We start from the raw sequence: 25,520 nt of genomic DNA on the forward strand, positions 1-25,520 counted from the left end.
GTTTACAAGCTAGCATGCCAGCTGAACCTCTGCGAAGGAAAAAGAATTGCTGTTCAGCTTCAGGGAAAACTCAAAACACAAACAAAGAAGCTGGTCCTGCAAGATGAGGAGATAGGAGGAATATGTAAACATGCCAGAGCAACAACAGGGGGGACATATCAAGAGCTGGTGCATGAACAAAGCATACTGTGAGCTGGCATTAAGAGTTGAGTTGGAATCACACCACCTTAAGATAAAATATTCATCCACATGGCCGGGGCCACAGATTTGTCACATGGTGGGATTATGGAAGGAAAGTCTGTTACTGACACAAGAAACACATCCTCTTCTTACTGCAAGAGGAAGAGGGAAGGCTTAAGAATGAGGGCAGGGTAAAGTGTGGAAGGAGACTTGCTGCAGAGATGGAAATGTGCTCAAAGACATCAAACTCTGCCAAGTAACTTGTTCTAACATTCACCACTTTGCCCCAGGTTCTCAGTCTGGCTTCAACCTTTTGAATCTTGATCACATTAGGACCTCACCTCAGAAAACCCTCATTATATTGTTTTGCTTTATATATCTCGCTCTTGAAGAACTCCATCACAGAAACTTTGAAGCTTAGATGTGCAGGATTCCTCCTCTTTAACATTTAACATGTAGTATTTATCACCGGTATTGCACTGCTGTACTCATATATATTCATGATATATCATTATAATTTGTGCAAAATATAAAGCACAGAAAGAATAACTTGACATTTTGCATAGGAGTTAGATGAGAAGATCAGGACCTCTCCTTCAAACAACAAGTTGAGGTTTTTACGGTGTGATTCATGCAGGACTTTCCCCAGCCAGGCACAGTGACTGTCACTGTGAGGTGCCAGTCTTTGAAACTATTGAGATATAACCTGTTAATCGGCGAGCTTTAGAGCTCATATCTATCTTTTTGGACAGAACCAGGCTAGCTGTTTTGCATTCTTTGTGCTAAACTAAGCTAAGAGGCTGATGGTTGTGACTTCAGATGTGACAGACAGATATGAAAGTGGTATCAATATTCTCATCTAACTCTTGCCAAACAAGCACATTTCCCAAATGCCTTTCTGAAGGCTTTCCTCTGCTCAGATACATACACCTAAATGCTTATCAGCACCAAGATTAGAGGCCGGCAGTGTAGACTCGAGGTTCCACGTAAAACGTTGCTCATCCTGGGGCTCATCATCTTAAAATGGCAGATCAGAGATTAGAGATTAGTAGCTAAAGGTTTCAAGGTTGTTTTGCAGGCAGGACAGAACGCCTGGGTGTGATGGAAGAGAAAAGAGTGGGATGGTAAGAAGGAACAGAGGGCAGAGTGTGCTGTGAGCAGGAGAGAGTGTGATGGTAGGCAGCGGAGAGGAGAGCATGGTGATGAAACCGAGAGGCACGAGTGATGGTGTGGAGCAGAGGAGAGTGTGATGGTAGGATGGGATTTGAGTCTTTTAACTTCATTAGTTCCGCCTCAGTCTGGGGTCTGTAGATTATGTCTAATTAAGCAGCTTAACATGGCTTAAAAAGCACCACACAGAAAGCACAAGAGCCTTATCTGTCAACCTGCTCAAACGATTCTCCGCTTCTCCTTTTCTTCCTGTGGCAGGCTAACATAAATTCCCTTTGCATGGCCTTTATGCTAGAGAGATTAGAGGCTCTGACATCGGCGCGAGCTGGATAGCTAGCAGCCGCAGCGATAGCAGTGTGGGCTGTGGAGAGAGAAAGGGGAGAGAGCATGTGTGGTGAGCAGAGGGGAGGCAGGGGGGCAGGCAGATGCTTCCTTTCAGACTGCAGGGGAGAGACTCGATGAAGAAGGGTGGGGTTCACCAAACACGAGTCCTCCCATCAATTCGAGAGTCACAATTGGTACACAAGCGAGAATTAGGCTCTACAGTCTGCTCATTATCAGACAGTGTAACAATACATCACCAAGCAGGCAGCAGCTTTAGCAAACCAAGACCATTGTGGTCCGGGTTATAATTTTACATTACAGATGATTTGTTAGACAGCTGTAGAAATGAAAGAGGATCGATGTTCCCTAAAAAATATTGAGTGGGTTAACATGCACACTATCGTTCCAGTTGTGATAAGGTTTTGGGAGTGTGCTGGTTACATGTTGCATGTATATAACATTGTGTCCTGGCTTTGAGAAACCTGGATATGCTAGCTACACGACCTCAATAGGAATTGAGTTACTGTTTTACTGATGGCTGTCTTGTGAATGTGTTATTTAGTCAGTAAAACAAAAAAAATGTAATAATAAACGATATGCTGATCTGTACAGCTTGTTCATTGATTGCACCTTCTCAAATTTGCTGTTTTTTATAAAAACTGTGCAATTTGCAATTTTTATAAAAACTGAGATAGAGTAAACAATCAATAGACGGAATTATATCAAGCAATGATGAAATTAGTTGTTGGTTGCACCACTAATCATTACTTACACACTTAACTGAAATTAAGTATGATGCCTGATGTGTAAATGGTATTGTTGTTTTTGTCAGGTCAGTGTTCAGACAGTATAGAAAAAAGTGAATGGTGGAAATACCAATGAGTAAAAGACAAACGGTACTGTTACAACACTGTTTTAAGACAGTTACAACAGCAACAACAACCTCTATCAACCAGATATTTCTGTAGGGCTGGGTCACTCCAGATCTTGTTTGGTGAGACGCCTCATCACAGCAGTGCAGCACTAAACCACGCTTTCAATGAAAACCATGTCTGAGTGTGGCCTTCCCACCTCTTCCTATACACCTGCTAATTATCAAGCCGTTGCATCATCACAACGACAGCAGCGTTATGTGAAATATGTCAGCAAAGAGCAACAATGTGTTTTTGTTCGTTTGTGGAGGAGTTGGAGGGAGTTGCAACAAAAACACAGGAGGTCACTGGGAGTTTGGCTCCACTCAGCTTTCCATGCAGGCCAACATTCCCCACCTTACGTGAGACACACACACACACACGGTGAATAAAAGGTACCGGTAGATGGAAAACACTCCCTTTTTCTTCAGTAAGATATCTCGCTCCCTAATCTTCTTTACTCCTGTCTTGGTTTGTGACAAACATCATCCTCCAGACCCCGCACCAGGATGTACAGCATTATCTCTTGTGTGGTTTTAGACTTGAAAGGCAAGATGGCTGCCCTCAAAACTGGTCCATCTTGTTAACATGCACAAATACACCAGTGGGTAGAAGAAACTGTTCACACACAGGCTGTAAATGTGCTGATGTCGCTGACGCTAACTCATCTCATTCACTCCAGGTGTAAGGGCCAAAGCGGAGGGAATCAGGTCTACCGCACACACACTAAGAGGTGGACAACATAAGGTATTTAAATGACAAAAAAGAAAAAACAAAGAAAGAAAGAAAGAAAGAAAGAGCTACAGAGAAGAGAAGACCAAGATAGCAAAGTCAAAGCCTGACTGATAGAGTGAAGAGAAAGAGAGTGCGGGACTCGCTATGGAGGGAGAGATGAAGAGAGAGCTGCTATCTGATAGAAGGGATTTGCCCTTCCCTGGAACAGTAATTTACTAAAGCCATTCTACAGAGGCCCATCAGTGGCGATCTGCTGGCAGATTAGAAGACAAAACCTCATCCCTCGCTTTCCCCCCAGCCAATCAGCGCCAAGCAGAGAGCACAGGGCAGAGGATGAAGAGAGGACGGATGAGGGGAGGGGCAAAATTTCCTGTCTCTGTCTGCTGTATTTAAGGAGGTCACATACACAAACATAGTCACACACATGTGTGCAGAATACGTACTGGAGATTGCTTTGGAGTCAGCGCTCTTACTGTTGCATTTTCCCACCCTCAGGACACGGCAGCTAACACTATTTGGTTGCAAGAGCTGGGGATTTGTCATTTATAATCAGTTTTCTGCTCTTGTTTCCTCTGCACTCGCTTGTCCTTTTTTTGCAGTTTGTATCCTGCCCTGAAGGCCCTCACAGCATTCCTCTGTTGTATCAGTCCAGTCTCTCTCTCTGTCTGCCTGCCTGCTTCCTCCCCGTACCTCTCTCTGTCTCGCTCTCTCCATGTACTGCAGAGGCCCATCAAGTGTGACCCAGCTGTGCAAGCAGTGGGAGCTGTTTACCATGGTACATCATCAGTGAGCCCCAGGAGCACCGCCCAACACGCTCACAGAGCTCTTGCAACCTTTACACGAGTGTTTCTCACATGATGTTGAACATTATAGACCCTCTGAACGAGTCAATGACCCCAGCGTGCACCAAACAACGTTTTTGCTTGAAGAGCGGCGCAGAAGGAAACACAAATCTCAACCTGTCGTAACACTATGTAGCAAACACAATGACTCTCAGAAGAAGAAAAATACTAAATACTGCTGAATCACAGTTTGAATTCAGACCCGCTGACCTTGTGGTTTACCAAATGGTTTCAGGAGCTTATGGATATAAACACATGCGCAGACATCTTGGCAACACAGCTCTAACCATCAACATCCTGCATCTCGTTCTTTAACACTGACGTGAAAAAAGACAATCAAAGCAGAGCAACAGTGAGCCGTTCCTTCCCTCTCTCTGCCATCTCCACTTCCCCTTTGGAACTGCTGCCCAACCTCACAAGACTCCCGAAGTCCCCTGGATCCCCTGAGGAGGCTGGGGCTGACACCACCCACCCATGTCTCCTGTCAACTCTGACCTCTGGAGGGAGCAGGGAAAGAAAGAGAGGAAACAGCAAGGCCCTAGATGTAAGCTCTGCTCTGTGGTCTGCACGTGGAAACTCTCAGAGTTGCACAATTTCCTAGAATCTGATCCACTATGGCCAAACAGTGAGAGACCAGAGGCAGAGAGAGAGCCTATATTTACATAGTTGTAAGGCAAAATCTGAATTATTGTGGATAAGAGTCTCTGTAACGTATGAGCATGTTGAAAGAGAGTTTGCATAATGCCTGACAGTAAGTTTGCTCGTGTAATACCTCAAGATGTGGTTCAAGGGCAGGTTAAACTAGTCTCACGGACTCGTTCTACCAAGTAGTACACAAACAAGATGTGCCCTGCAATCAAACCAGCATGACTCCAGTAATCTGACATGTTTATGGCAACACCTAAGCTGATGTCTCCTGTATATATTTTGAATCTTTTCCTCGTACCGTTCTTCTCTTCGCACTTTTTTTTAATGAAGTCTTGCTATTCAGAATCACTTCTTTCTGACTCTTGATTTCGCTGACACACACACACACATTTTCACAATATGTACACAGCAGGCGGTAGAAATAATGGAAGCATCGACATCCCTATAATGACAGCTTTTTCTGTCATATCTGGCAGAAACTCATATAGGCTAGATAATTGCTGACTCCTGCTATTACAGTGATTTGTGTTTTTATCTTCATTTTCAACATCACAAGACAAGTTGCACACACTATTCCAATCACATGCCCCAATCATGTCTAGCTTTGTTCAAAAACCATTAAAAGCTACTATTGGTTACATCGTTTATTTCACTAAAGTGCGATCACGTTTCTGCTTTCTGCTGGATATTTTATCAGTTCCATCACCATATATGTGCAATACATTGCATAAAGGAATATAGACACATGGACCTGATAAGAACAAATTAGCTTCCTGAAAATGTAAGCTAATGTCATGTTAAAACTATGCAGCTACAGCGAAACTGGACTGGAGTTACTGCAGAGTCAAAAACTTGTTTTCTTGTTTTCTGTAGCACACAGTGTAAAATGTTAGAAGCTATTACATGCTGCTACTCTTGTTTAATATGCCCGTTGTCATGTCTTAAAATTGATGCCGTCAATAGATATATAGTTAAAATAAAGCATTACCATTAGTGCTCTCAGACAACACTTCAGCTGAGAAGTAGAATTGATTTCCACTTATCAACTCAAGCAACTCATTCTTCTCAGGCAACTTTATTCAGCTAAAAATGTTTTGGCTTGACTGTAGATGAGAGGACCCTGGGAATGGCTGAACAAGCCTTGAGTTCACTTGTTCCACAATGGGTAAAGCTACATTTTGGATACACACTGTGGGGACCAATCCAGACAGGGGACCCAAGTGTTACCCAAATTAAACACACCCACTCTTTTTTTACTCTCTAATAAATTCCTTTTGCATAATATATCCTAAATCTGACATCATGATCGGAGCCAAACACTTGATAATCTATGACACATGTGATCGAGGAAAGGAGCAAAATCACAAAAGCACAAAGTATCTGAGCTTATTTGATGTCTGGCAAGATTGTTCAAAGATATTTGTGAATAAATATCTTCCCACTGACCAGATGTGACCAACAACTGAGAACAAAAGACATTCTTTATCAGCATCTACCACAATCACTGCATGACAAATACACCATTAGTCAGTCAAAGTCATTAGTGATTAAATATTTTGTCTCTTTGGAGTAACTACATGACTGAAAACACAAGAGCCTGCATGAACGAACACTAATAGAGCACAAATAGCTTCAGACTAGCAGAAGCAGCTGCTCACTTTCAATGTGACTGGACAATACAGTAACACAGTACAGTAATATATTAATACTATACTAATATACTAGTATACTCATAACCTCTGTACTGTATGTTTAAATGTTATTCTGTTTATTTAACAGGGTGGCTTGGGTGGAGTTTTGTCAAGTCTGAGAGTATTATTTTGGAATGTTATCCAAGTGGACCTGGGCACTACTGAGTTGGATCACAGAAAGTGTAAGATTCAGTGTTTTTAAAGCTTTATCTACACTGGGGACACAAAGTGGCTCATTGGCTCTGTGGCACAAATTTTGAGTATTCACCTCTTGCATGTCCTCAGACTCTGTGGAAATTAATTACAAAATTGCTGGAGTTCCCCTTAAATTGATGTGAATCATTTTCTCACTACTTGGAAAGGTAAATCAGACATTTGACATTTAATTTTAGAAGATCACACCCACTCACACAGATGGCAAAATTCAAACATTAATCCAGCTATAAGGAGGGAAATGCTACCTCCACTCTTTGCATTACAGACCCTGTGCACCTCATAACGCTGTGACGCCAACTGCCAGCCTCCTGGACAACAATGTACCTCGTCACAGCTCAAAATGTCTCAAAGACCATAACAACGACCAGCAGACTCCCGAGATCCCAACCTGACCGAGAATTTGTGTGACGCACCTGAATAAGTCCAATTCACCCTTCCACCCTCACTGCACAGGACCCAAAGGATCTAACATTCTGATGCCGGTGACCACAAAATATCCCCAGAGGTCCCATGTTCCTTCTCCTGACAGGTCAAAGCTGTTTGGGCAGCACAAGGGGGATCTACAAAATATTGAGCAGGTAATGTTGCAGCTGATCCGTGTTACGGTCTCTGTGGAAATGTGAAACCGCAGTGACAGTATACCTGAAATCAAAGATTATTGCACAACAGGTCACCCAGAATGACAACAAGTAAATAACAAAAATAATAACAAACAACACACATTAAAGGCCTGTCAGCCTTTAGTGTCTTGGCATTCATGTCCAGTTGAGCTTCAGCTCTCTCCACCTCATTTTCTTTCTGGCAGTCACATGGATTTAAGCTACAACAGGCCCGGCTCGTCCTGACCTGACAAACTGCATTCCCAACGACCTTTTCCCTCATTGGGCAAAAAAGGTCTGCATTCTCTTCTCTCCGACGACTGTGACTAATACAAGCCGTGATGTGGTGAGGCTGTCCTCTCTGAACAACCCTCAAACCGAAAACAACTCTGAGAAATGTTTACATTCTTCACCCATGTTTCCCTTACTTTTATCTTCACAAGTTAAGGAGTGAGCATAGCAACAAAGAAAGAGGCAAGACTCAGGTTTACGGTTCGTGTTTTACAACCAACCGTGACGTATGAGAAATATTATTAGAGACTGAGAGAACTTCAACTTCATTTAAAGATCCTAAATGCGAATTATGAAATACACTTTGAGGGTAAAACACCACACATGGGTGGTGAATTGAGACATATTTCTCCAGTCCCCATCAGGAATGTTACAAAATGGTGGATCCTCAGGAGCTGCTGGAGCACTGCAACAGGAAATGAACTCTGACATAAGAGCTATGAACCTTGGGGCCCTTACTGCATCCTGGGAAATTATGGCACTGAGAAGAGAAATGACCCATGTCACTCCCATGAAAAACCCAACTTGCAGCTAAATCCATTTACAATCCTCCAAAATAGCACAAGTAGATAATTTTATCTTTACAGCATTCATAGAAGCCTTCTTCTAATTGCCTCTAGATTCAAGCATTCCAGGTGATTCATCACTGAGAGTATTTATTTAGTGCAAACAAATGTGCTGTCTGCTCAACAACAGTAACAATCAGAGTAACAAGGTCAAAACCAGGCCAACACAGAGACTGGCAGAACGTTGGAAATCGTGGTCTGCCTTTCTCTCATGCAGATGGACCAACCAACACCACAATGAGGACAGCCAACAACAGTAACAAAGGGGGGGGGGTAGAGACAGACAGAGAGAGAGAGAGAGAGAGAGAGAGAGAGAGAGAGAGAGAGAGAGAGAGAGAGAGAGAGAGAGAGAGAGAGAGAGAGAGAGAGTGAGTACAAGCAGTAATAATAAGAATGACAGTGCTACCCTTCTACAACAGCAGAGCACAGTGCCGGTTGGCCCGGGGCTGCTTTGGGTGTGCCTCCTCTATCAGTAATGTCCATCTTTCCCTCCATTGCTGCTGCTGTTAGTCGCCACTATCTGTTTTATGGCCGTTTTCCCAGCCGTGAGACAATCGCAGGGACATCATTAGCTAAGTGGTGGCTGGATGACAGGCGGTGGCGCTGGGATCGATAACGACAGGCCCAGCCATCCGCAGGCTGTGCAGTGCTTACTCATACACCCTAGGCTTGCACAAGCCTTACCTTGGGCCGAGAAACTGAGGCTAGGCCAGATAAGGGATGTGCAGGTGTCGGAGGCTCGCTGCTCGCAATAACAAATGGCTATGAAGAACCACCTTATCTTCTCACCTTAAAGAGGATATGATGTCAACTGTCACGCAGCAACCCAATGGCCAGAACCAGTCAGACAGTTATGTTATGAGGGTGAGGAGGGGTCAACCACTGCTAGTCACATTGTGTGTGTGTGTGTGTGTGTGTGTGTGTGTATATGTATGTACAGTCATTTACACATCAGTTTTTATCCAGACAGTTTTGATGTTCTCGTGAATGAACACAACAATTTCCAAACTTTCAAAGCTGAGCTGCATCAACTATGAATACTAATCAAGAACAGCCATGTAATTATTTGCAAATGTTAAAATGCCCGGAGCAAGCTCCAAGTTAAGAATACCTAATCACAACAACATCGTAAAAAAATGTCCCCTGTCAAAATTTTGCGTGTCCTTGTATGTGCAGGAGAGAGACAGTGTCGGTACATGTTCACTGGGGAGATGCCAAAGGCCACCACAGTTGTGGCCAGATCCCCCTGAAGTGGCATCTGAGACAAACATGTACTGACAAGGTGGTGCCCTTCCTGTGTCCTTAACCACAGCTGACAATAACACTGCACTGTGCTCCAAGGGCAGACAAACTGAGGGATGGTGGGAGCCAGGGGAACAGAAATTAACAGCAACAGAAATATTTGGTGACAACGTGAAAAAGGCAAGTAACTGAAAAAATAAGCAGAGGGAAAACAAGAGTGCCTGACGGAGAGAAACTTGAGGTCGTGGAGGAGTTTTTCAAAGGACTCTGGTTGTCTGGGTCTGCAGGCGCTCGTCCCTTCCCTCTCTGCTTCACTTCCACGCCTCGTTTTCCTCTCTGATGCTTATCGGTCTGTGATTACACCTGCCAACTTTAATTAGAATACGTTAGAAGTAGAGCACCTCTCCGCCTCCCTCTCCCCTGTCTGAATGCTGCAGGTGTACAAGACACTTCCAATAAAGTTGTCAGAACACTTGGCGGAGACATTATGGTAGATGGACAGTACGCTGAGGATAACACACAAACTAAACATCATGTTCCAGCAGTGCCATTACGCATTAAGCATGAGTATTAACAAACACATACCTAAAGTGGTTATGACAAACAGACGATGAAGACTGTACTTCACCAGACACCTAATCTTATGATGGCTAATGTGTAAAAATGAAACGAAAAACACAAACAGCAGTAGTTAGTCACACACCCTATTAACTTCAAATGCAACATTTACAGAACATTTTGAGTGGTGGAGAGGAGCTGAGGTGAGGATGCTTATTTTATGTTTTTGTAGTTGTAATATTATACCTGACAGAAGCAGCTAACGTGTGCAGCAAGTCTTTATAGATAACACCCAAACCTCAAAGTCTCTCAGTCGCACACAAGTTGCTCTTCCCGGAGTCCTTTCCCTCTTTTTTCAAACGAAATGAATCCGACTGATGATGCTCAAGAAAGTATAAATAAAATGTCTGCACAAGGTGTCCTGTTGACATGTTCCACAGTAGGTAATCAGAGAGAAATGTTCTATCATGTGCCTGTAACAAATCCAGCTATTCTCCATTTTTGAAAAATAGGATAAATGTGCATGGAGAAGCATGTGCAGAAAATGTAGATATTCTGAAAATGGAAAGTAACTGGAGAGAGCATTTACAGGGCAAGGTCTGCATAGAGGATGTGTTTCAAGTGGAACTGGTTCGTTATTCTAATTTAGCCATTATTCAGGTTTTTAGAAGACCTGCAAGCAGACAAACAACCAAAGGTGAATCAGCTTGGGGCATTTAGGAGTTCGACGCCATCACTGAAAAGCTGGTTTTATAGTGGGGTTCATCTAAAACTGGATTTTTAACGATGAAACCATCTTCAGTATTATTATCAGCTTAGTGTAAGTAAGTAAGTTCCTTTTTCATTTTGACTTATTTGAAATTTATGGTAAAAAAAACAGGAACTCCTGAACCAACAGCAGCATCTGCATTAGTGTAGCTGAATGTGAATTAATATGACAAACTCTCACTTGGCTACTATTAATCTGATTATTAGGAGAATAAACAAAAAGGCTCCATTGTTGCCCAGCCCAGTTTAGGGCTATGAAGCCTGGAGACTACTGAATGTGATGAGGGTAGGTCAGCATGACAGGTTAAGACAAAAATGAAATGTTGGGTTAGTGTGGGAAATGTGCGAGCGTGTTTAAGTGTCCATAGACTACAAACATGTTCAGAGTTATCCTTTAAGACATGTGTAGGTGGATTTCAGGGCAGTCCCTCTTCGTTTCTCAGGGTGACAGGTTTCCAGTGTCGGCGGCCTTTCTAAATCCCGAGTACAGTCAGTGTAAACACTGACTCACGCAAAAAACAATCAGCGGCTGTTATACCCTTAATATTATAATGCAATGTAGTACATGGAGTCTTTTTTCAGCCTTGCCCCCCACGCAATCCATAAAACTTGGTAGAACTTGCGTGTTAGAGCCCATGCTGGCACTGTACGTAGGTGGTGCAAACTTTTTGTGTGTGATTACAGCAGCACCAGTCCAACCTATTGAACTCCGGGCAGTGGCCTCATTTCATTGGCAGTGACTCAATCATAACATCTTATCTGGGGACGTGCTGAGTCATGGAATTCAACAGTGGCCAATAGCCAAGCAGCAGGGTTACTTATGGCTCTCATTGATTGGTTGATCCCAGAGCACAAAGCTGAAAGGGCACATACCAGGAACACAGCCTGAAGCAGAAACTGACAGCCGTTTGCTCGTGCTTTACTTTAAATTCTCCCATTCTTGTAGTTTTGTTTTTCCTCCAACTGACTACCAACTTTGTGTCACTCCCTCACCATTTCTCCCACTTCTCCTCTCATGTTCCCTCTCTACAGCTCTTTCAAATTACCACAGCCCCATTACCCTTGTCCCCCTGTTGTGTAATTGCATCAGGAATCGCAAAGCAGGGCCGCTCACGTCCAGAGGTCACCATTCCTCTGTGGCTTACATCCTGGTCCTACATTTCCATGGCTACCATGGTTCCAAACAGTATCACGGTCTTTTTTTTTCCTTCTTATTTTTAAAGAAATATTAAGACTTTCTCAACAGAGCCATACAGAGCCACCATTTAAACCTTTAATCATATATAAAGCCCTTACTTTCCACTAGCATTATCCATTAATAATGCATTTGTATTGGAAAAGTAATACCATAATGTTGTGGGCTTTGGATGTAGATCAAATGCAATCCTTATTACTGACTGAATGTATTAAAAATAATTTTCACTTTTCTTGCATACACAATTTGTTACAAAATGCAAAAAAAAAAAAAACTAAAACTAGTGATATTTTTTTTAGCATTTTGTTCCCTCAAATAAAAAGTAGGCAAAACCACCATTGCTGATTTGGGGTCAGTTTGCTCATACATAATTCCTCCATTCAGGATATGTACTAAAACGGTCTCTAAAACAAAATAGGGCCACACTACAGAGGCCTTTATATCAAGCTGTCCCCATCTGCAAAATCTGTAATGAGCAAGGGAACTGAAACAGTGGGGAGAAAAGAGACCCTCAGTTCAACTGAGGCAGGCACACTTTCTAATGGAAATTCAGATACAATCATCCCAGAATGCACTTCTCTCCGCCTAATAATCGGCCACTAGAACAAGGCAGCCATTGAGAGGAGAGTGACTGTAATCTGGTCCACCAAACTCCAAAGCTGCCCGCTATAATTAGCTCCTTTCTCCATCAAACACAGCCTTACAAGCAAACCTCTCCTGTAATACATGAGAGAGGAAGAGACTTAGCGAACGGCACATTTTCAGACGAGCGCGGGGAAATTTGTCTTCTTTGGCATACGGAGTCGCCCTGCGTCGACAGGTATGCCAACTGTAAAATCTGCAAACGAGCAGGTGAGAGGCCATTGTTTCATTCAGCAGCACAGGCATTTGTGGAATTAAAAGCCTGGGTTGACGTGTGAGTAATATGATTTGGGGCAAGTTTTCAAATATAGCGATATAACAAGCCACAAACACGTCACTCCCTATTTAAATCAGTAGGCCCACAGATGGGCCTACTGATTTAGGGCATGTTTCACACTAACGCGCTCAAGTACTTTCCAATTACCTTTCTCATTTGATTACTGGTTCAGTGCTGAGACAAGTGAGGACTATTAGAATTAGATTTGATATGAGGAGTACATCTTCCTTCCTCTGTTTCTGTTAGAAAGCATGCCAACCGTTGTGTTTATCTGTCCACATATCGTGGGACAGAATCGTTCCTCCAGCGCCCTCATCAAAGAATGTATCCGCATCTCTGGCCTACATCCTGATGAACAAAGCCTGCCCTCCTCTAATCCCAGGAACATGTTCTAGCCCAGGGACTCACGACACAATCCGCAGCCCAGAGGCAGGCAGACAGAGGGGTGAGTGGGTATGCTGGTAGCTAGCCTGCTGCCTGGGCAAATGGCATGGCTATTAGGGAGGAGAAGAGGTTTCCTGGAGAGGTGTGACTGCACTGCAAAGGGCCCAATCAAGCAGAGAACAGAAGTGCTGACAGCTGCTAATACATTTACCTGAGAGCAAAGAGACTGTCTTACCAAGAAAAGTGTGTGTGTATGTGTGTTTACTTCCTTAATAGTGTGGTCTTCCCAATAAGGTTGACTGAGATCAAAGAGAGAGAAAGTCAGTCGACCCACTCTTGGAACATGCAGGGTTATGTGTCAAAGTATTTGCCTGAAAACACACCACACAGCCATTATCAAATCACAAAGTTCCTGTTTGGAAATGTCCCCTCTAGCCGACGGTGACACAGCAGTACAGGCCACAGCCCTTGCTACGCACCTCTGTGTTGAAGCCATGTGATACAACCCCCACTGACATTCACCTACTTATCTCCCTCTCAAGTCTTTCACGGTCAATCTTGGTAGACAGATCACTCCTAAAATGAAAGTACTGAAGTCCAGTGGAAAGACTGACAAAAAGGGAGTGGCTGGCAGGGCAATGACCACTTTGCAGTGGCAGTGAGATTAAGCCGTGACACACCGCTGACTAGTCCTGTCACAAAGACAGATTGATAGTGTTGTTATCATCTGGTCGCCATAATCCACAGAACTTAAATATCCCCACCTGAGGTATTTAATTGCTGGAAAAAAACAGACAGACATTCAGTGTATATCCTGTCAGGGAAGCGAGTAGAGTTACCTCCCGGCAGGGCGTACACACATTAGCTAAGTGTGTCACCAGGAAGCACTGTACATGCAGGTTTAATGTTTTCAAAACTTGGTGGGGCATTTAATAAGAGAGAAACTAATTACTCATGACATGAGTTTCATATGTTGAAGAGCTGATATCCCGACCTCAATCTGATGAAACACGCCAAATAAAAGCAAAGGCAATTCCATTAAAAACTTCACAAGACCTAACTTATAACTCACTTAATTGCTCGTTTTGACCAGAAGATGATGAACACACGAATAAATTGCTAAAACATGCAAACCAGCATCAAACAGTTGCTTGACAGTCCCTATAGTCCAACCAAAACATCCCATTTCCCCTCTACCAATTGAAAGTATTGCTCCTTATATTCAAGGCATACCGGAGGGGGGGAGGGTGTCGGGGGGTCTTCAAGCCTGACAAGACCAATGTTTTCCAGGTGTTGTTGTCCAAACAATTTTAATGTTTGGACAAGATCCATTTTTATGACCCCCCCCCCCCCCCCTCCCCCTGCTTTCTCCCTTGTAAACTTCCCATTAACATGTACAGGGCAACTCTAACCTACATCAGCACAGGTTTTGGGGATTTATTTGCTTTTTTTTAATACTCCCATAAGAATAATCGTTATTATTATTATTATCACTAAGGTCTTCAAATCACACCAGCCCTCGGGAGAGCTGGGGGTTCACTCCCAGTTTCTTGTTATTCGCAGCACTCCAAATTAACCAAAGCTGCAATGTGGGGTAAACGTAAACGCCTCAACTGTTTTTTTCTTTAAAACATTCAGACTGTTCACTCACACGTATTATTTTGGCGTAAAAGAAGATTAAAGTGTACATACCATAGCATTCCTCCCTCTCTCCAGCCCTCGTCCACTGCTTTCTTTCTCCGCTCCTCTGCGACTCACAGCCGGTGAAAGACTTTTTAAAAAACCGACAAAAACACTTCCTACGAGCACTCACAACGATTATTTCCCGATTTGTTTTTTCTTTTCTTTTTTGTTTTGTTTCGTTTTTGTTTTTTAAACAGACGGGCTATTTGTCCAGTGCTTCCCACATTAGCTGCTCGTTTTCATCAGTCTGAAGTTTTCAGAAACGAGATGCATATCTCCGTCTCTCTCTCTGCCTGTCTGAGGAGAGAGAGAGAGAGGAGGAGGAGGAGGGGGGAGAAAAAAAACTAAATACTCGTCAGGAGAAAGAAAAAATGCTGTTCAAAACTCCAGTCTTTTCACCACGGCTGGAAACGTCTTGCCAGGAGAAGGAAAAAAAGGGGGAGGAGAGGCGTTGGTAAGCGCTGCTTCTGTGTGTTTTCCTTCTTGGTTCAAGCACCACGTTGTTTTGACCAATTATTATTTCCTTTGTTGTGTCAAAAATAAAAGAGTCCGTAGGGAAACGCGAGCACAAGCTGAGCCTTCGTTTACCAAAATGCTGCGTTTGGTGACCAGCAGCTCGTCCGAAAGCGCTGTTGTTCCCCCCGCGTTAAGCCCCTTACGGGCTAAATGTGTGACGGTGTGTATAAGTCTATTTTTTTTTCAGCTTCCCAATAATGGCGGACCTTCTCCCGAATCCAGCATCTCCCCTCCTATCCACACGCGCGCGCACACACACACACACACACACACACACTGAGAGAGAGAGAGAAGGAGAGAGAGAGAGAGAGTCTCGCCCAGTGGTTCATGGACACAATTACAACACAAACACACACACTTTACATTACTACTAAGTAGACGCAAGATGTTATCCCTGAGTATAGGATTTAAAAAAACAAACAAACAAAGACAAAAACCCAGCTGCTTGTTTAATATATTTTTAAACAACCCGTCATGAACCTTCCAAAGAGAATCATACAAATAATAAAATTTTACAGCGAAAAAAAAAAGCCAGATTTGATTCATACACTTATACAGACTTATCAGTGGACAGATTTATAAACCGCAAATAAATATCGAGTATTTTTTTTTATTATTATTCTTGTTATTGTTTATTTTTCTTCCCTTTGTTTACTGTTTGGTATGAGGCAGCTGCAGCCACTTTGATCAACATGTACGTTTAAAGCTTATGATCATCTCATAAAATATACATTCATATCATCATTCATGTCCTTTTGTTCAAACAAACATCATAAAGCGCACTGTTGTCATATCGAATTCACATCTTTGTCTAGCACTACTGAATTAAGGAAGAGGAAGTAGAGGTGAAGAGTATGTGAGTACTTTTACTACATTACTACTCCATCACTGATATTGTTCTCTTCTTGTCTATTTCAGTATGTTGCAACACTGCTCCCGAGCTACAGAAAAAACAAACGTCTTCATGTCATCACGACTGTAATTAATTGACTTGATTGTGGTCCATTTGCTCGCTTGGCCCCATGCCTCACGCACCACGTCCTTTCACAGCTGATCCACATACAAAGTCAAACATTTGTCATCCTCTAACAGATTTTAATGTTCGGTGACTACATATGGTAATAGATTTGTTCTGTGTTCACCCAAGGCCTCCTTCCTAAAAGCTTTTCAGCAGCACGAATGAAAAATATTCAGTACCTTTCTGGACAAAATCAGTCATCTCAAGGTTAGCTCTGATTATATGCGCTGTGCCTTGAGTCATCCGCTTGGTAAAAGAATTGCTGTGAAGTTGTCTGTCCTTTGATGACTTCAGCCACAGAAAGTTCAAAAAAACAAAAAAACAAAAAAACCCAAAACATGTAAGATCCTTAAGTAGATTTCAGAATTTGTTTTCCTTCCCAGAAAGACAATTCAAATTCTTCCATGTCTGTAATGTTGTGAAAGCAACTGGTTGTACTAACAGCTCAAACAGATGTTTAGTGTCTTGCACTGGGACTTTCTCCTGGAATTCTCCTCTCTGTGTTAGTCCTTCCTTGAACTTCCTCAAACACGCATTTCCAATTTGGTAATCTAAACTGTGTGATATGAAAACAAATACCTCATCGGCCTGTAAAACTCTTATTTATTGTTTTTGAAACTGAATTTGACGCTTATGAAGATATTTATTCTGCACCCTGGAAGCAGTACAGACGTGTCAGAAGCTCGTCTTTCGGGTTACAGTCGAGGTAAAAGCTGTTACACTATTAGCACATATAAAACATAAGAAATAATCATTTATAAGTACAGCAGTTCTATCATTTGTACTCGAGTTGTAAAATTATAATATCCAAAGCGCACTATGCTGACAGTTTGAAATGTGACCCAAGATTAAATACACAGCCAGGCAGGGTTCAAGGTGCACTGCCCTCCATCTGAATAAGTCCACAAGCTTCTTTCCAGTCACATTAGTCACTTTGTTCTCAGCAATATTTGCATGACCCCAATCACACAGAGCAAGCTTAGCAGGGGTCAGAGTTGTTTTACATACCTTTCTCCTACCACTGTTTTTTGTTTTCAACTATCATAAAACTTTTGCTCATTTAACTATTATAACATATTTTATTGGTGCTACTAAATTCTTGGATAAAGATTACCACATTTGCTGTGCTTTTAATATAAGGGAGACATCGGTATCAAAATACAGCTCTACATTTATTATTGTCACTAGTTTTCCTTTTTTATTTTATTCTTTTTTTCCTATTCCACCTCAAACCTCTCTGTATTTGAGGCTGAAATATTTCTGGGTCCCAAGGGCAAGCACATTCCTTCACTCACGGTTGTGCAATCCCTGACAATCATCCCCCATCCCCCTCTGACTCCCTAAACACCCAGAAGACTCAGAGAGGCAAACTGTCCAAGCTGTCTGGGCAATGTTCTGTGGTGAACTGGCTGCCCAACCAGACCAGTAAACAAACTCTGAGTCCTGACTCTGCAGAAAACAACCACAAATGATGTAACCTCGAGAGGATGGAAATATATATTCCTACTTTTTTATTCTGTATTGTCTATGCAAGTAACTCTGAGGCGTGTCACAAATGTGGTATACATAACCACACACACATAAACACATTGAATTACACACACACACACACAATTATAAAAGTAAATAATGTAAAACTGATTGAGCGATTTCACATTAAAATATTCTTAATATTTGTAGCTCTTATCTACCTTCGGTGTTTAAATCTATTTAGCATGTAGCAGCAACCATAGGCCTACACACCAAAATGTTTCTCCTGCAAAAACAAGGAACGGCCCTTTTGGTCTCATGTGATCCAAAGTACGACTCAACAAGAGGCACCGCAGAAGGGACACTGGTTATTGTAGTTCTTTATCGCATTACTTCTGCTCTGAATAGGATGACAAAAACTACTTTCCCCATCATGCAACGCAACCTGGTGTCGTTTTGCACTTCCTGTTAGCTCGGAAAAGTAGCGGACGAGCGGTCGAAGAAATTAACTGATGTATCTATGTAAAATCGTGACATAATTGTTCAGGAACGTGCTATTCTGGAGCCTCTGAGGTCCTTATTTAAGAGACGACAATGGTAATTATGTCAAAGATGAACGCTATTTGATTTTGTTTTGATGTTCGTGGCGTTTTGCCGCTAACCTGCTAGCATTTCAGAGTTCGCTGAATAACCTCTTCATTCAGTCAGTAGAAAACGGTAGCTAACCGGTGAGCTAACTTACCTAAACAAGTTAAGGCCACAGGTTTGAAGTCACGATTACCACTTAGCTCAAATAGATCGCATCCCATTAACTTTATTTTGTTACAGGTCTCGCAGTCAGTTTGTAATAATAAATGGGTGTGGTTCAATTAACGCCAGCGTACACATAAAATAAAGCTAACGCTATTAGTGTTTTTCAAGCTGGCGTTACAGTTTAATAACAGTGGATAACGTCTACTAGATATTAATATTGCTAGATATTAAGAACTTCTAATGCGGTTATAAACTGATGACAACTCATAGCCATCAAAATAACATTAGATAATCGTGTATGATCTATGAATTGTCGGAGTCTTAAATCATTGAAGCACCAACGGCAAATATTTCAGACTAGTCTCATTGTTCTCGCTCTCTTTCTGTCTATCTTTTCTCATTTTATCGCGCAGATCCGCTTCATCCTCATTCAGAACCGAGCAGGAAAGACACGACTGGCTAAATGGTACATGCAGTTTGATGATGATGAGAAACAGAAGTTGATTGAGGAAGTGCATGCAGTGGTAACTGTCAGGGATGCCAAGCACACCAACTTCGTGGAGGTATGGGATTGCTCATTGTCATACGTGTGAATGCATTGGTTGGATTGTGGTTCTTTGACGTACCCAATTATGATACTTTGTTCAGTTAAACCAGAGCTTTTTTCCAAATCCTACCAAAGGCCGCAGTGTAATGACTGAAACCGCACTGTCCTTGAAAGACTCTGTTGTGACTCCTTGACAGTAAAATAATAGGGTGACTCATATGTGTCCATTACAAGAATGTTCAACTACTTTCTTTAACAAATCATAAGTATTTTTTCTAAAGCAATTTGGATGGCATTCAAGAGCTGTCAACTGTCAAAAGAAAAAGAAATCGTGGCATGTTGATGTGTTCTACTGTGTATTTTGTTCCAGAGTTATTAGAAATACACTGGGTGTGTTTTACCTTAAAGCTGGGAAGCTTAAGTCCAAGTAAAGCAGCTGTTGTTGTCATAACATCAGAGACAAAATGGTTAAGAGGCTCCACCTGTGTTGTTCTCACAGTTCAGGAACTTCAAGATCATCTACCGGCGTTATGCTGGTCTGTACTTCTGTATTTGTGTGGATGTGACTGATAACAACTTGGCTTACCTTGAAGGAATCCACAACTTTGTAGAGGTAACGGACACACACGACGCATGATTTATACACTGATTGAGCAAACTATGATGTTTGACTTCTCATAATCTGATTGTTTTCAGGAATGTCTGTAAATTATTGCCTTCAAAATTTCCCCTCCTCCACTACTGTCTGGGAAATCCTTAATCTCAAACCATTCTTGTGGGAAGTACGGACTGTAGTCAAATGACATTTGGTTTATGGGTGATGTGCCTCACATTTAGAGACATATAAAGTGTTTTCCACACTGTGATTTTGCAATGGTATCTACTTGAATGAAAAATAGCACATTAGGTCTTTAGGGGGTGCATGGTTTATATTAGTTAGGAATTTTATATTATTAGGTTTGATTGCCTTTGTTGACTACATACTTCATTACGTTAGGTAGGAACCTTTAAAGCTGGTTGTCAATGTGCCAGTAAACACGAAGAGGAAGCAGAAGCACAGCACACTGTTGTCGTCATGATACCAAGCTGCTGCGCCGGCTGGAACTTTGCAGTGTAGATTAGAGAGCAAAACATGTCTTTGCTATCGTGGATGTTTTTGGGATCATTGAAATTTGCAGTACATGTTCCACAAGGCTTCATGGAGGAGAAGAAAAAGTCTATGAGTTTTAACACAACATATATGATTAGAGCTATGTAATCTTACATCATTTATATTTGCCTACCACATCGTATCCATTTTTTAAAAATATGAAAATGTAAAATTACTGGTTATCTTATCGGTATCGGTCGTATAACGCGATTATCGGTATTGGCTGAAAAATATCCATATTGTGCATTACTACAGCTTCGTCTTCAATGGAATATGAATTATCAGAGCTCATTTGAGTCACAGTTTTTAGCGTGACATTGAATTTCATTACAAAGTACAAAAAATCGCAACAACTTCCCAAATTCATTTTATATTCTGCCATCGCTGATTGCGATCAGTGTTTAGATTGTGCCGGGTCAAGTGATGCTGGAAACAAGCCTTCAGCTAATCACTAATTACAAATTGAGTCTGATGGCGTTGTACTGCTCAGACAACTGAGGCTAATAACAGCCTGCTGGAAAAGACAGATGTTGTTAGTAGCAGCAGTACAGTAATTTCAAAGAATTTGGGAGCTGATGCTTTTATAATGAGCAAGTATTTTAGTCAGATGAAACTTTGCAGTTTCCTGACAATGTCTGTGTCAGCTGTTGTATGACCTCTTTCTGCACACTCGTCTCTTATCAATGCTCATGTTGGCCCATGCAGTGCTACTGCAGCAAAAACAGGAATTTAAGTACATAACAGTATTTTTTTGCTGCTCATCAACTCAGATGATGGTTTAAATCACTTCTACCTATAATGGAAGCCACAAATTGTAGATGTTAAACATTTAGTGTAGTGTATGTAATTGTGGAAGCTTAAGTATTTCATTTCATAGCTTACATGGTTTTTCACTGTTGCCACAAAGTTGGAAGCACAGCAGTGTCCAAAATGTCTTGATATGCTGAAGCATTAAGATTTCCCTTCACTGGGAGTAAGGAGCTGAGCCCATCCCCATAAACAGGTGTGTCTTGATACTTTTGTCTATATAGTGTATGTCATGTACATTCACAGTATATTAAGTGTCATGAATGACAGAAAAGGTGAGACAGAAATGTCTAAAAAAAATAAATAAAATTACAAAATCAAAAATTGGAGCTACAGCTTGACAAAAAATTATGCTGCCTTCAAAAACCTTCATTCGTCACAGTCCACGAGGAATAGTTGGTGTCATGTTCAAAACGGCTGATATCTCATTTGAAATTGAACTCCTTAGTTAGCTATTGATTGTATTATTTGGGTTAACTTGCTATGTTTGTAATAAATCTTGCTGATAATGCGGAGGCAGCTCAAGTGCACCTTGTTCTTTAACTTTGTTTGCTTTATTGCTGTGTAACAGCTTTTCTTTTTACAGTCACATTCGGTTTTCCAAATCAAATAGTACGAGCTGAACTTGTGAGCTTAAGGTACAATCTGCTGTTTGTTTTTGTGCAGCACAAACATTAGGTCCAGACCATTTTCTGTCCAGAGCCCTCAGGAGTGAAGGTCATTTGATGTAATGTTTGACTATGAAAGAATTCATGTAAGTGCATCCTGAAATGCACAGCACAGTTGCACAGCTTGTTATAGCATGTGGCTGTGTGCTCGAAGAGAAATAACCAATTTAAAAACAACACAATGTATGGTTTTCTGTTTTGTTTTGTTTTGTTTTTTAATTTCATTTAGTCCCGCCACCCATTACGTGTTCACAGTGGGACTTCGTAATGTACGTTTCAGCAGTCACCCCAGCAAATCCCTAACAAAGGGTCAGTAGTTCTGCCTTTGAGTATGACACTGCTTTAAGAAATTATCTCTGGTGGAAACCAGACGAGATGAGAACCACATCAATTTTAATTTGGCATATTTTATATGGAGGTCCTTGTAGTGGAAATCAGGTTATTACACGGTTGTTAAGTGAATTCTGCTGCTGCTGCAGCATCAGTTTATCTCTGCAATGATGCATCACATCAAAACATACAATTACCATAACATCTGTATGTCTTATCAAAGCAGACTATTTGCTTATCTCCTGGCTGCTATCTGAGTAAACTGAAATTGAAATTATTGTTTTTAACTGTTCCTCTTTTTCACTTAAGGTGCTGAATGAGTATTTTCATAATGTGTGTGAACTGGACCTGGTGTTCAACTTCTACAAGGTGAGGACATCGCAAGATTATTTTTTTCCCCCTTGTGAAATGTTTTTACAAACACCTTAATCAGACAAAAGGAGTAGAAAGGGCAGATGGGAAAATCTTTGTTTCGCAATGACGCTATGGCAACTGATAAAATATTCAGAACTTGAGCAGTCATTAAGGGAGATTCATCTAAATAATGTTCATTGTGGTGAGGATATATATTTCTCATAGAAATAAATGCTAAGCAACAAACACCTCCCACTCCGCCCACATGCTGCTGGTGTTTTGTTTTTTTTTTTTTTTCTTCAAGGTGTCTGAACAAGGCATTGACTCATGTTCTCATTTTTTCAGGCTGATTGTTAGTAATCAAGGAGACTGATAAGCAGTATTTGGAACAGATATACATTTACATTAAAATTTAAAATAACCCACAAAGATAGTCGATATTAAAGTATCAAATCAATAATTGTTAACTAGTTATCGTTCTCCTCTCCGTCTAAAGACGCACTGTTGATGCTAGAACGAAACTAATTCACACGCTCGGTCACTCTTTTCACTCAGGTGTGTGGCAAAGAAGAATGAATCATCCCATCATGAATATCACGTTAACTTAATGTGTGGTAACTTCAGCCGGTGGATTATGTCATCCAGTGGTTAATTTTCCGTTTTTTTATGGCACGGAGCTGGAGTTGAGTAATGATGACCACATGTTAGGCGATGACCAGGATCTGGTTTCTGTTCTAACAGTGCTACATGTGGTTTGTGGTATTTGTGGATTTTGTGTATTTATGAATTGCTTTTATCTTCTAATATCCTGCCCTCTAATGCATTTCCTGTGTCTACACTTCAAGGTGTACACGGTGGTGGATGAGATGTTCCTGGCAGGAGAGATCAGGGAAACCAGTCAGACCAAGGTCCTCAAGCAGCTCCTCATGCTCCAGTCGCTTGAGTAGAACACAGACACCCATCCTTCCCTCTATTCTGCTGCCCTGGCACAAAAACCAACCCACCCCTTGTTCCCGAGACTTTGGAAAGGACTGCGGTATCATTTTCCTGCCTCCACAGAGCAGACTTCGCTCCTCACGCAACTTCAGCAGGGGGGGTGTTTTAGAAAGTACACAATATTGTTTACATATGAATCTATAATATGGAAGTTCAATTAACCTTTTTGTCATAGCAGTCTTCTAACAACGTCACCCGATTTGAAGGCTGTACAGTTGAACGTGTTCATATACCACCTAGGTTACAGTCAACTTCATATTCAGGTCCCTTTTCCCCAAAGCCAGAGGCTGCAGAAAATGAGTTATTTCATGTAGTAACCAGTTAGTCTTTGCATTTATCTCTGTGCAGTGTGAAAACACTGGTGTAGATCTCTCCTCCCCCCTCCCAAACCCCCAACCGCCCACATTAATTTCAACATTTATTTAATGGCACTACTGTAACTAACAAGCACCACGTCAAAAGAAAAAGCATCTGTAATGATCCATGTGCACCGAGCGCTTCCAGCAGCCTTGTAGCCAGTTATGTAAACCCATGTGAAAGAGAGAACTTGCCTGTGATGTGGTAGCAGACTCGTCACTCCTGCTCATTTTATATCTCTATCACAGTACAGGCAAACTACAACTAGAAAGCCCTGTAGAGCAATTGACCCTCCACAGCAAGTTCACAGTTGAATGGAGTGTACTTAGGATGAGAGCCATTTTAACGGTGTGTTATGGCAACCTGTGCTGTGTCGGACATCCTCGTGGCTGCTGCTGATGATGATGATGATAAGCAGCGGAGGTTATGTTAGCACAGATGGCTGCTCTTTGGATGTTGTAATTGTTGTCATTGCATTTCAGATTATCTGACATTTGATGCAACTCATTAAGTTAAATGGTGCTTGTTGGTTACGCTTAACAACACTTAAAACTCAGACGGAAAAAGAGCTGGACATTGAAAGTATATTTTACATAAAGCAGTACTGTGAAGTTTGCTTCGTATAGTGTGTACCTACCGTGTATTTTGCTTTTGCTGAATGTTGTGAAATTAACACATTCATTCCAGAAACAGTGGTTCTTACTTACCTTAGGGTCTGAGAGGCGTTTACTTGTGAAATATCAATGAATTCCTTTGACATCGTGTAAAATAAATTGGCTTTTAAATTCCACTTACAAGCCTCATGAACTTGAAAAATAAAAAAAATCCACTTTTATTCTCTTCCCTTTGCAGGAATTTAATATTTATGAGATTGCTTGTCATACTCTAATTTTAGCCATATCCAGTCACTAAGTGGTCAGAAGTGGTTTCAAAGGTTACTGTTGTTGAACTTTTGTATTTTTTTTATGATCAAGCAATAGTGAAAGATGTACTGCTGCCCTTATTGTCCACCTGTGTGTTTGTAAATGGAAGATGCGTGTTTGTGTTACTGTCTCAACTACCCACATCAATACGTCCCACTCTATGTAAATAATAAACAGATGAAGTGATACATAAACTGCTTCTAATTGATGGTATGAGAAAGACATTTTCCCATCTAGACTCTGCTGTCCATTATGTCCTGGAATATGTACTTCATATCCTTCCTTTACATATTTGTTGGCTTGACACAGTGTGTCAGCAAGCCTGGAAACAGAAAACAATTGACTGCACCTGGTGGGATGACCTGTAAGTGCATCAGTCCTTAAACACAGCAACCAGAGTCCCTGTTTTTTTTTCCTGCCTGACATTTTAGCACCATCTAGTGGTAAAACATCAGTACTTCCACTTTATTATGAGGTCATCCTGACAGCCTGTCCAGGATCAATAAATCAGTCAATATATCCTCTTCAGCAACATTAAACCACTCTAGCCGCTGCACCATCGACCCGGGAACATAAATCCAGACAATTGGACACGGAGGGCATTTACTCATCATCATATGAGTCCTGATATCCTATCTCCACCCTGACTGCCTTTGAGAGAAATGATCCAACTGAAGTATGGATGAGGAGGCAAGTGAATCATGTTCAT

At 41.6% G+C, this 25,520-nt stretch overlaps 2 protein-coding genes across 2 annotated transcripts in view; one reads left to right on the forward strand and one right to left on the reverse strand.

Moving 5' to 3' along the window:
• The window catches only part of arhgap35a (Rho GTPase activating protein 35a), a 60,227-nt gene extending 44,543 nt beyond the window's left edge, over window positions 1-15,684 (reverse strand). Inside the window, exon 1 of the mRNA XM_046389165.1 lies at window positions 14,932-15,684. The gene's annotated coding sequence lies outside the window, so the exon portion shown is untranslated. The remainder of the gene's footprint in view (window positions 1-14,931) is intronic.
• A 2,679-nt stretch (window positions 15,685-18,363) lies between these two features.
• Window positions 18,364-25,005, forward strand: ap2s1 (adaptor related protein complex 2 subunit sigma 1). The gene is made up of 5 exons (XM_046389169.1): window positions 18,364-18,523; window positions 19,093-19,242; window positions 19,726-19,839; window positions 22,491-22,550; window positions 23,381-25,005. Exons 1-5 carry the CDS (start codon window positions 18,521-18,523, stop codon window positions 23,480-23,482), a joined length of 429 nt encoding a protein of 142 aa, XP_046245125.1. The 5' UTR covers window positions 18,364-18,520; the 3' UTR covers window positions 23,483-25,005.
• Window positions 25,006-25,520: the final 515 nt, after the last annotated feature.

This window comes from Scatophagus argus, chromosome 5 (assembly GCF_020382885.2).
Source record: "Scatophagus argus isolate fScaArg1 chromosome 5, fScaArg1.pri, whole genome shotgun sequence".
Classification (NCBI taxonomy): domain Eukaryota; kingdom Metazoa; phylum Chordata; class Actinopteri; family Scatophagidae; genus Scatophagus; species Scatophagus argus.

What these genes read in the sequence shown, in the direction of transcription:
- ap2s1 (XM_046389169.1), top strand. An exon ending in GAATCCACAACTTTGTAGAG is followed by an intron (nt 19,840 to 22,490) that starts GTAACGGACACA and finishes TTTTCACTTAAG; the next exon opens with GTGCTGAATGAGTATTTTCA. An exon ending in TGGTGTTCAACTTCTACAAG is followed by an intron (nt 22,551 to 23,380) that starts GTGAGGACATCG and finishes CTACACTTCAAG; the next exon opens with GTGTACACGGTGGTGGATGA.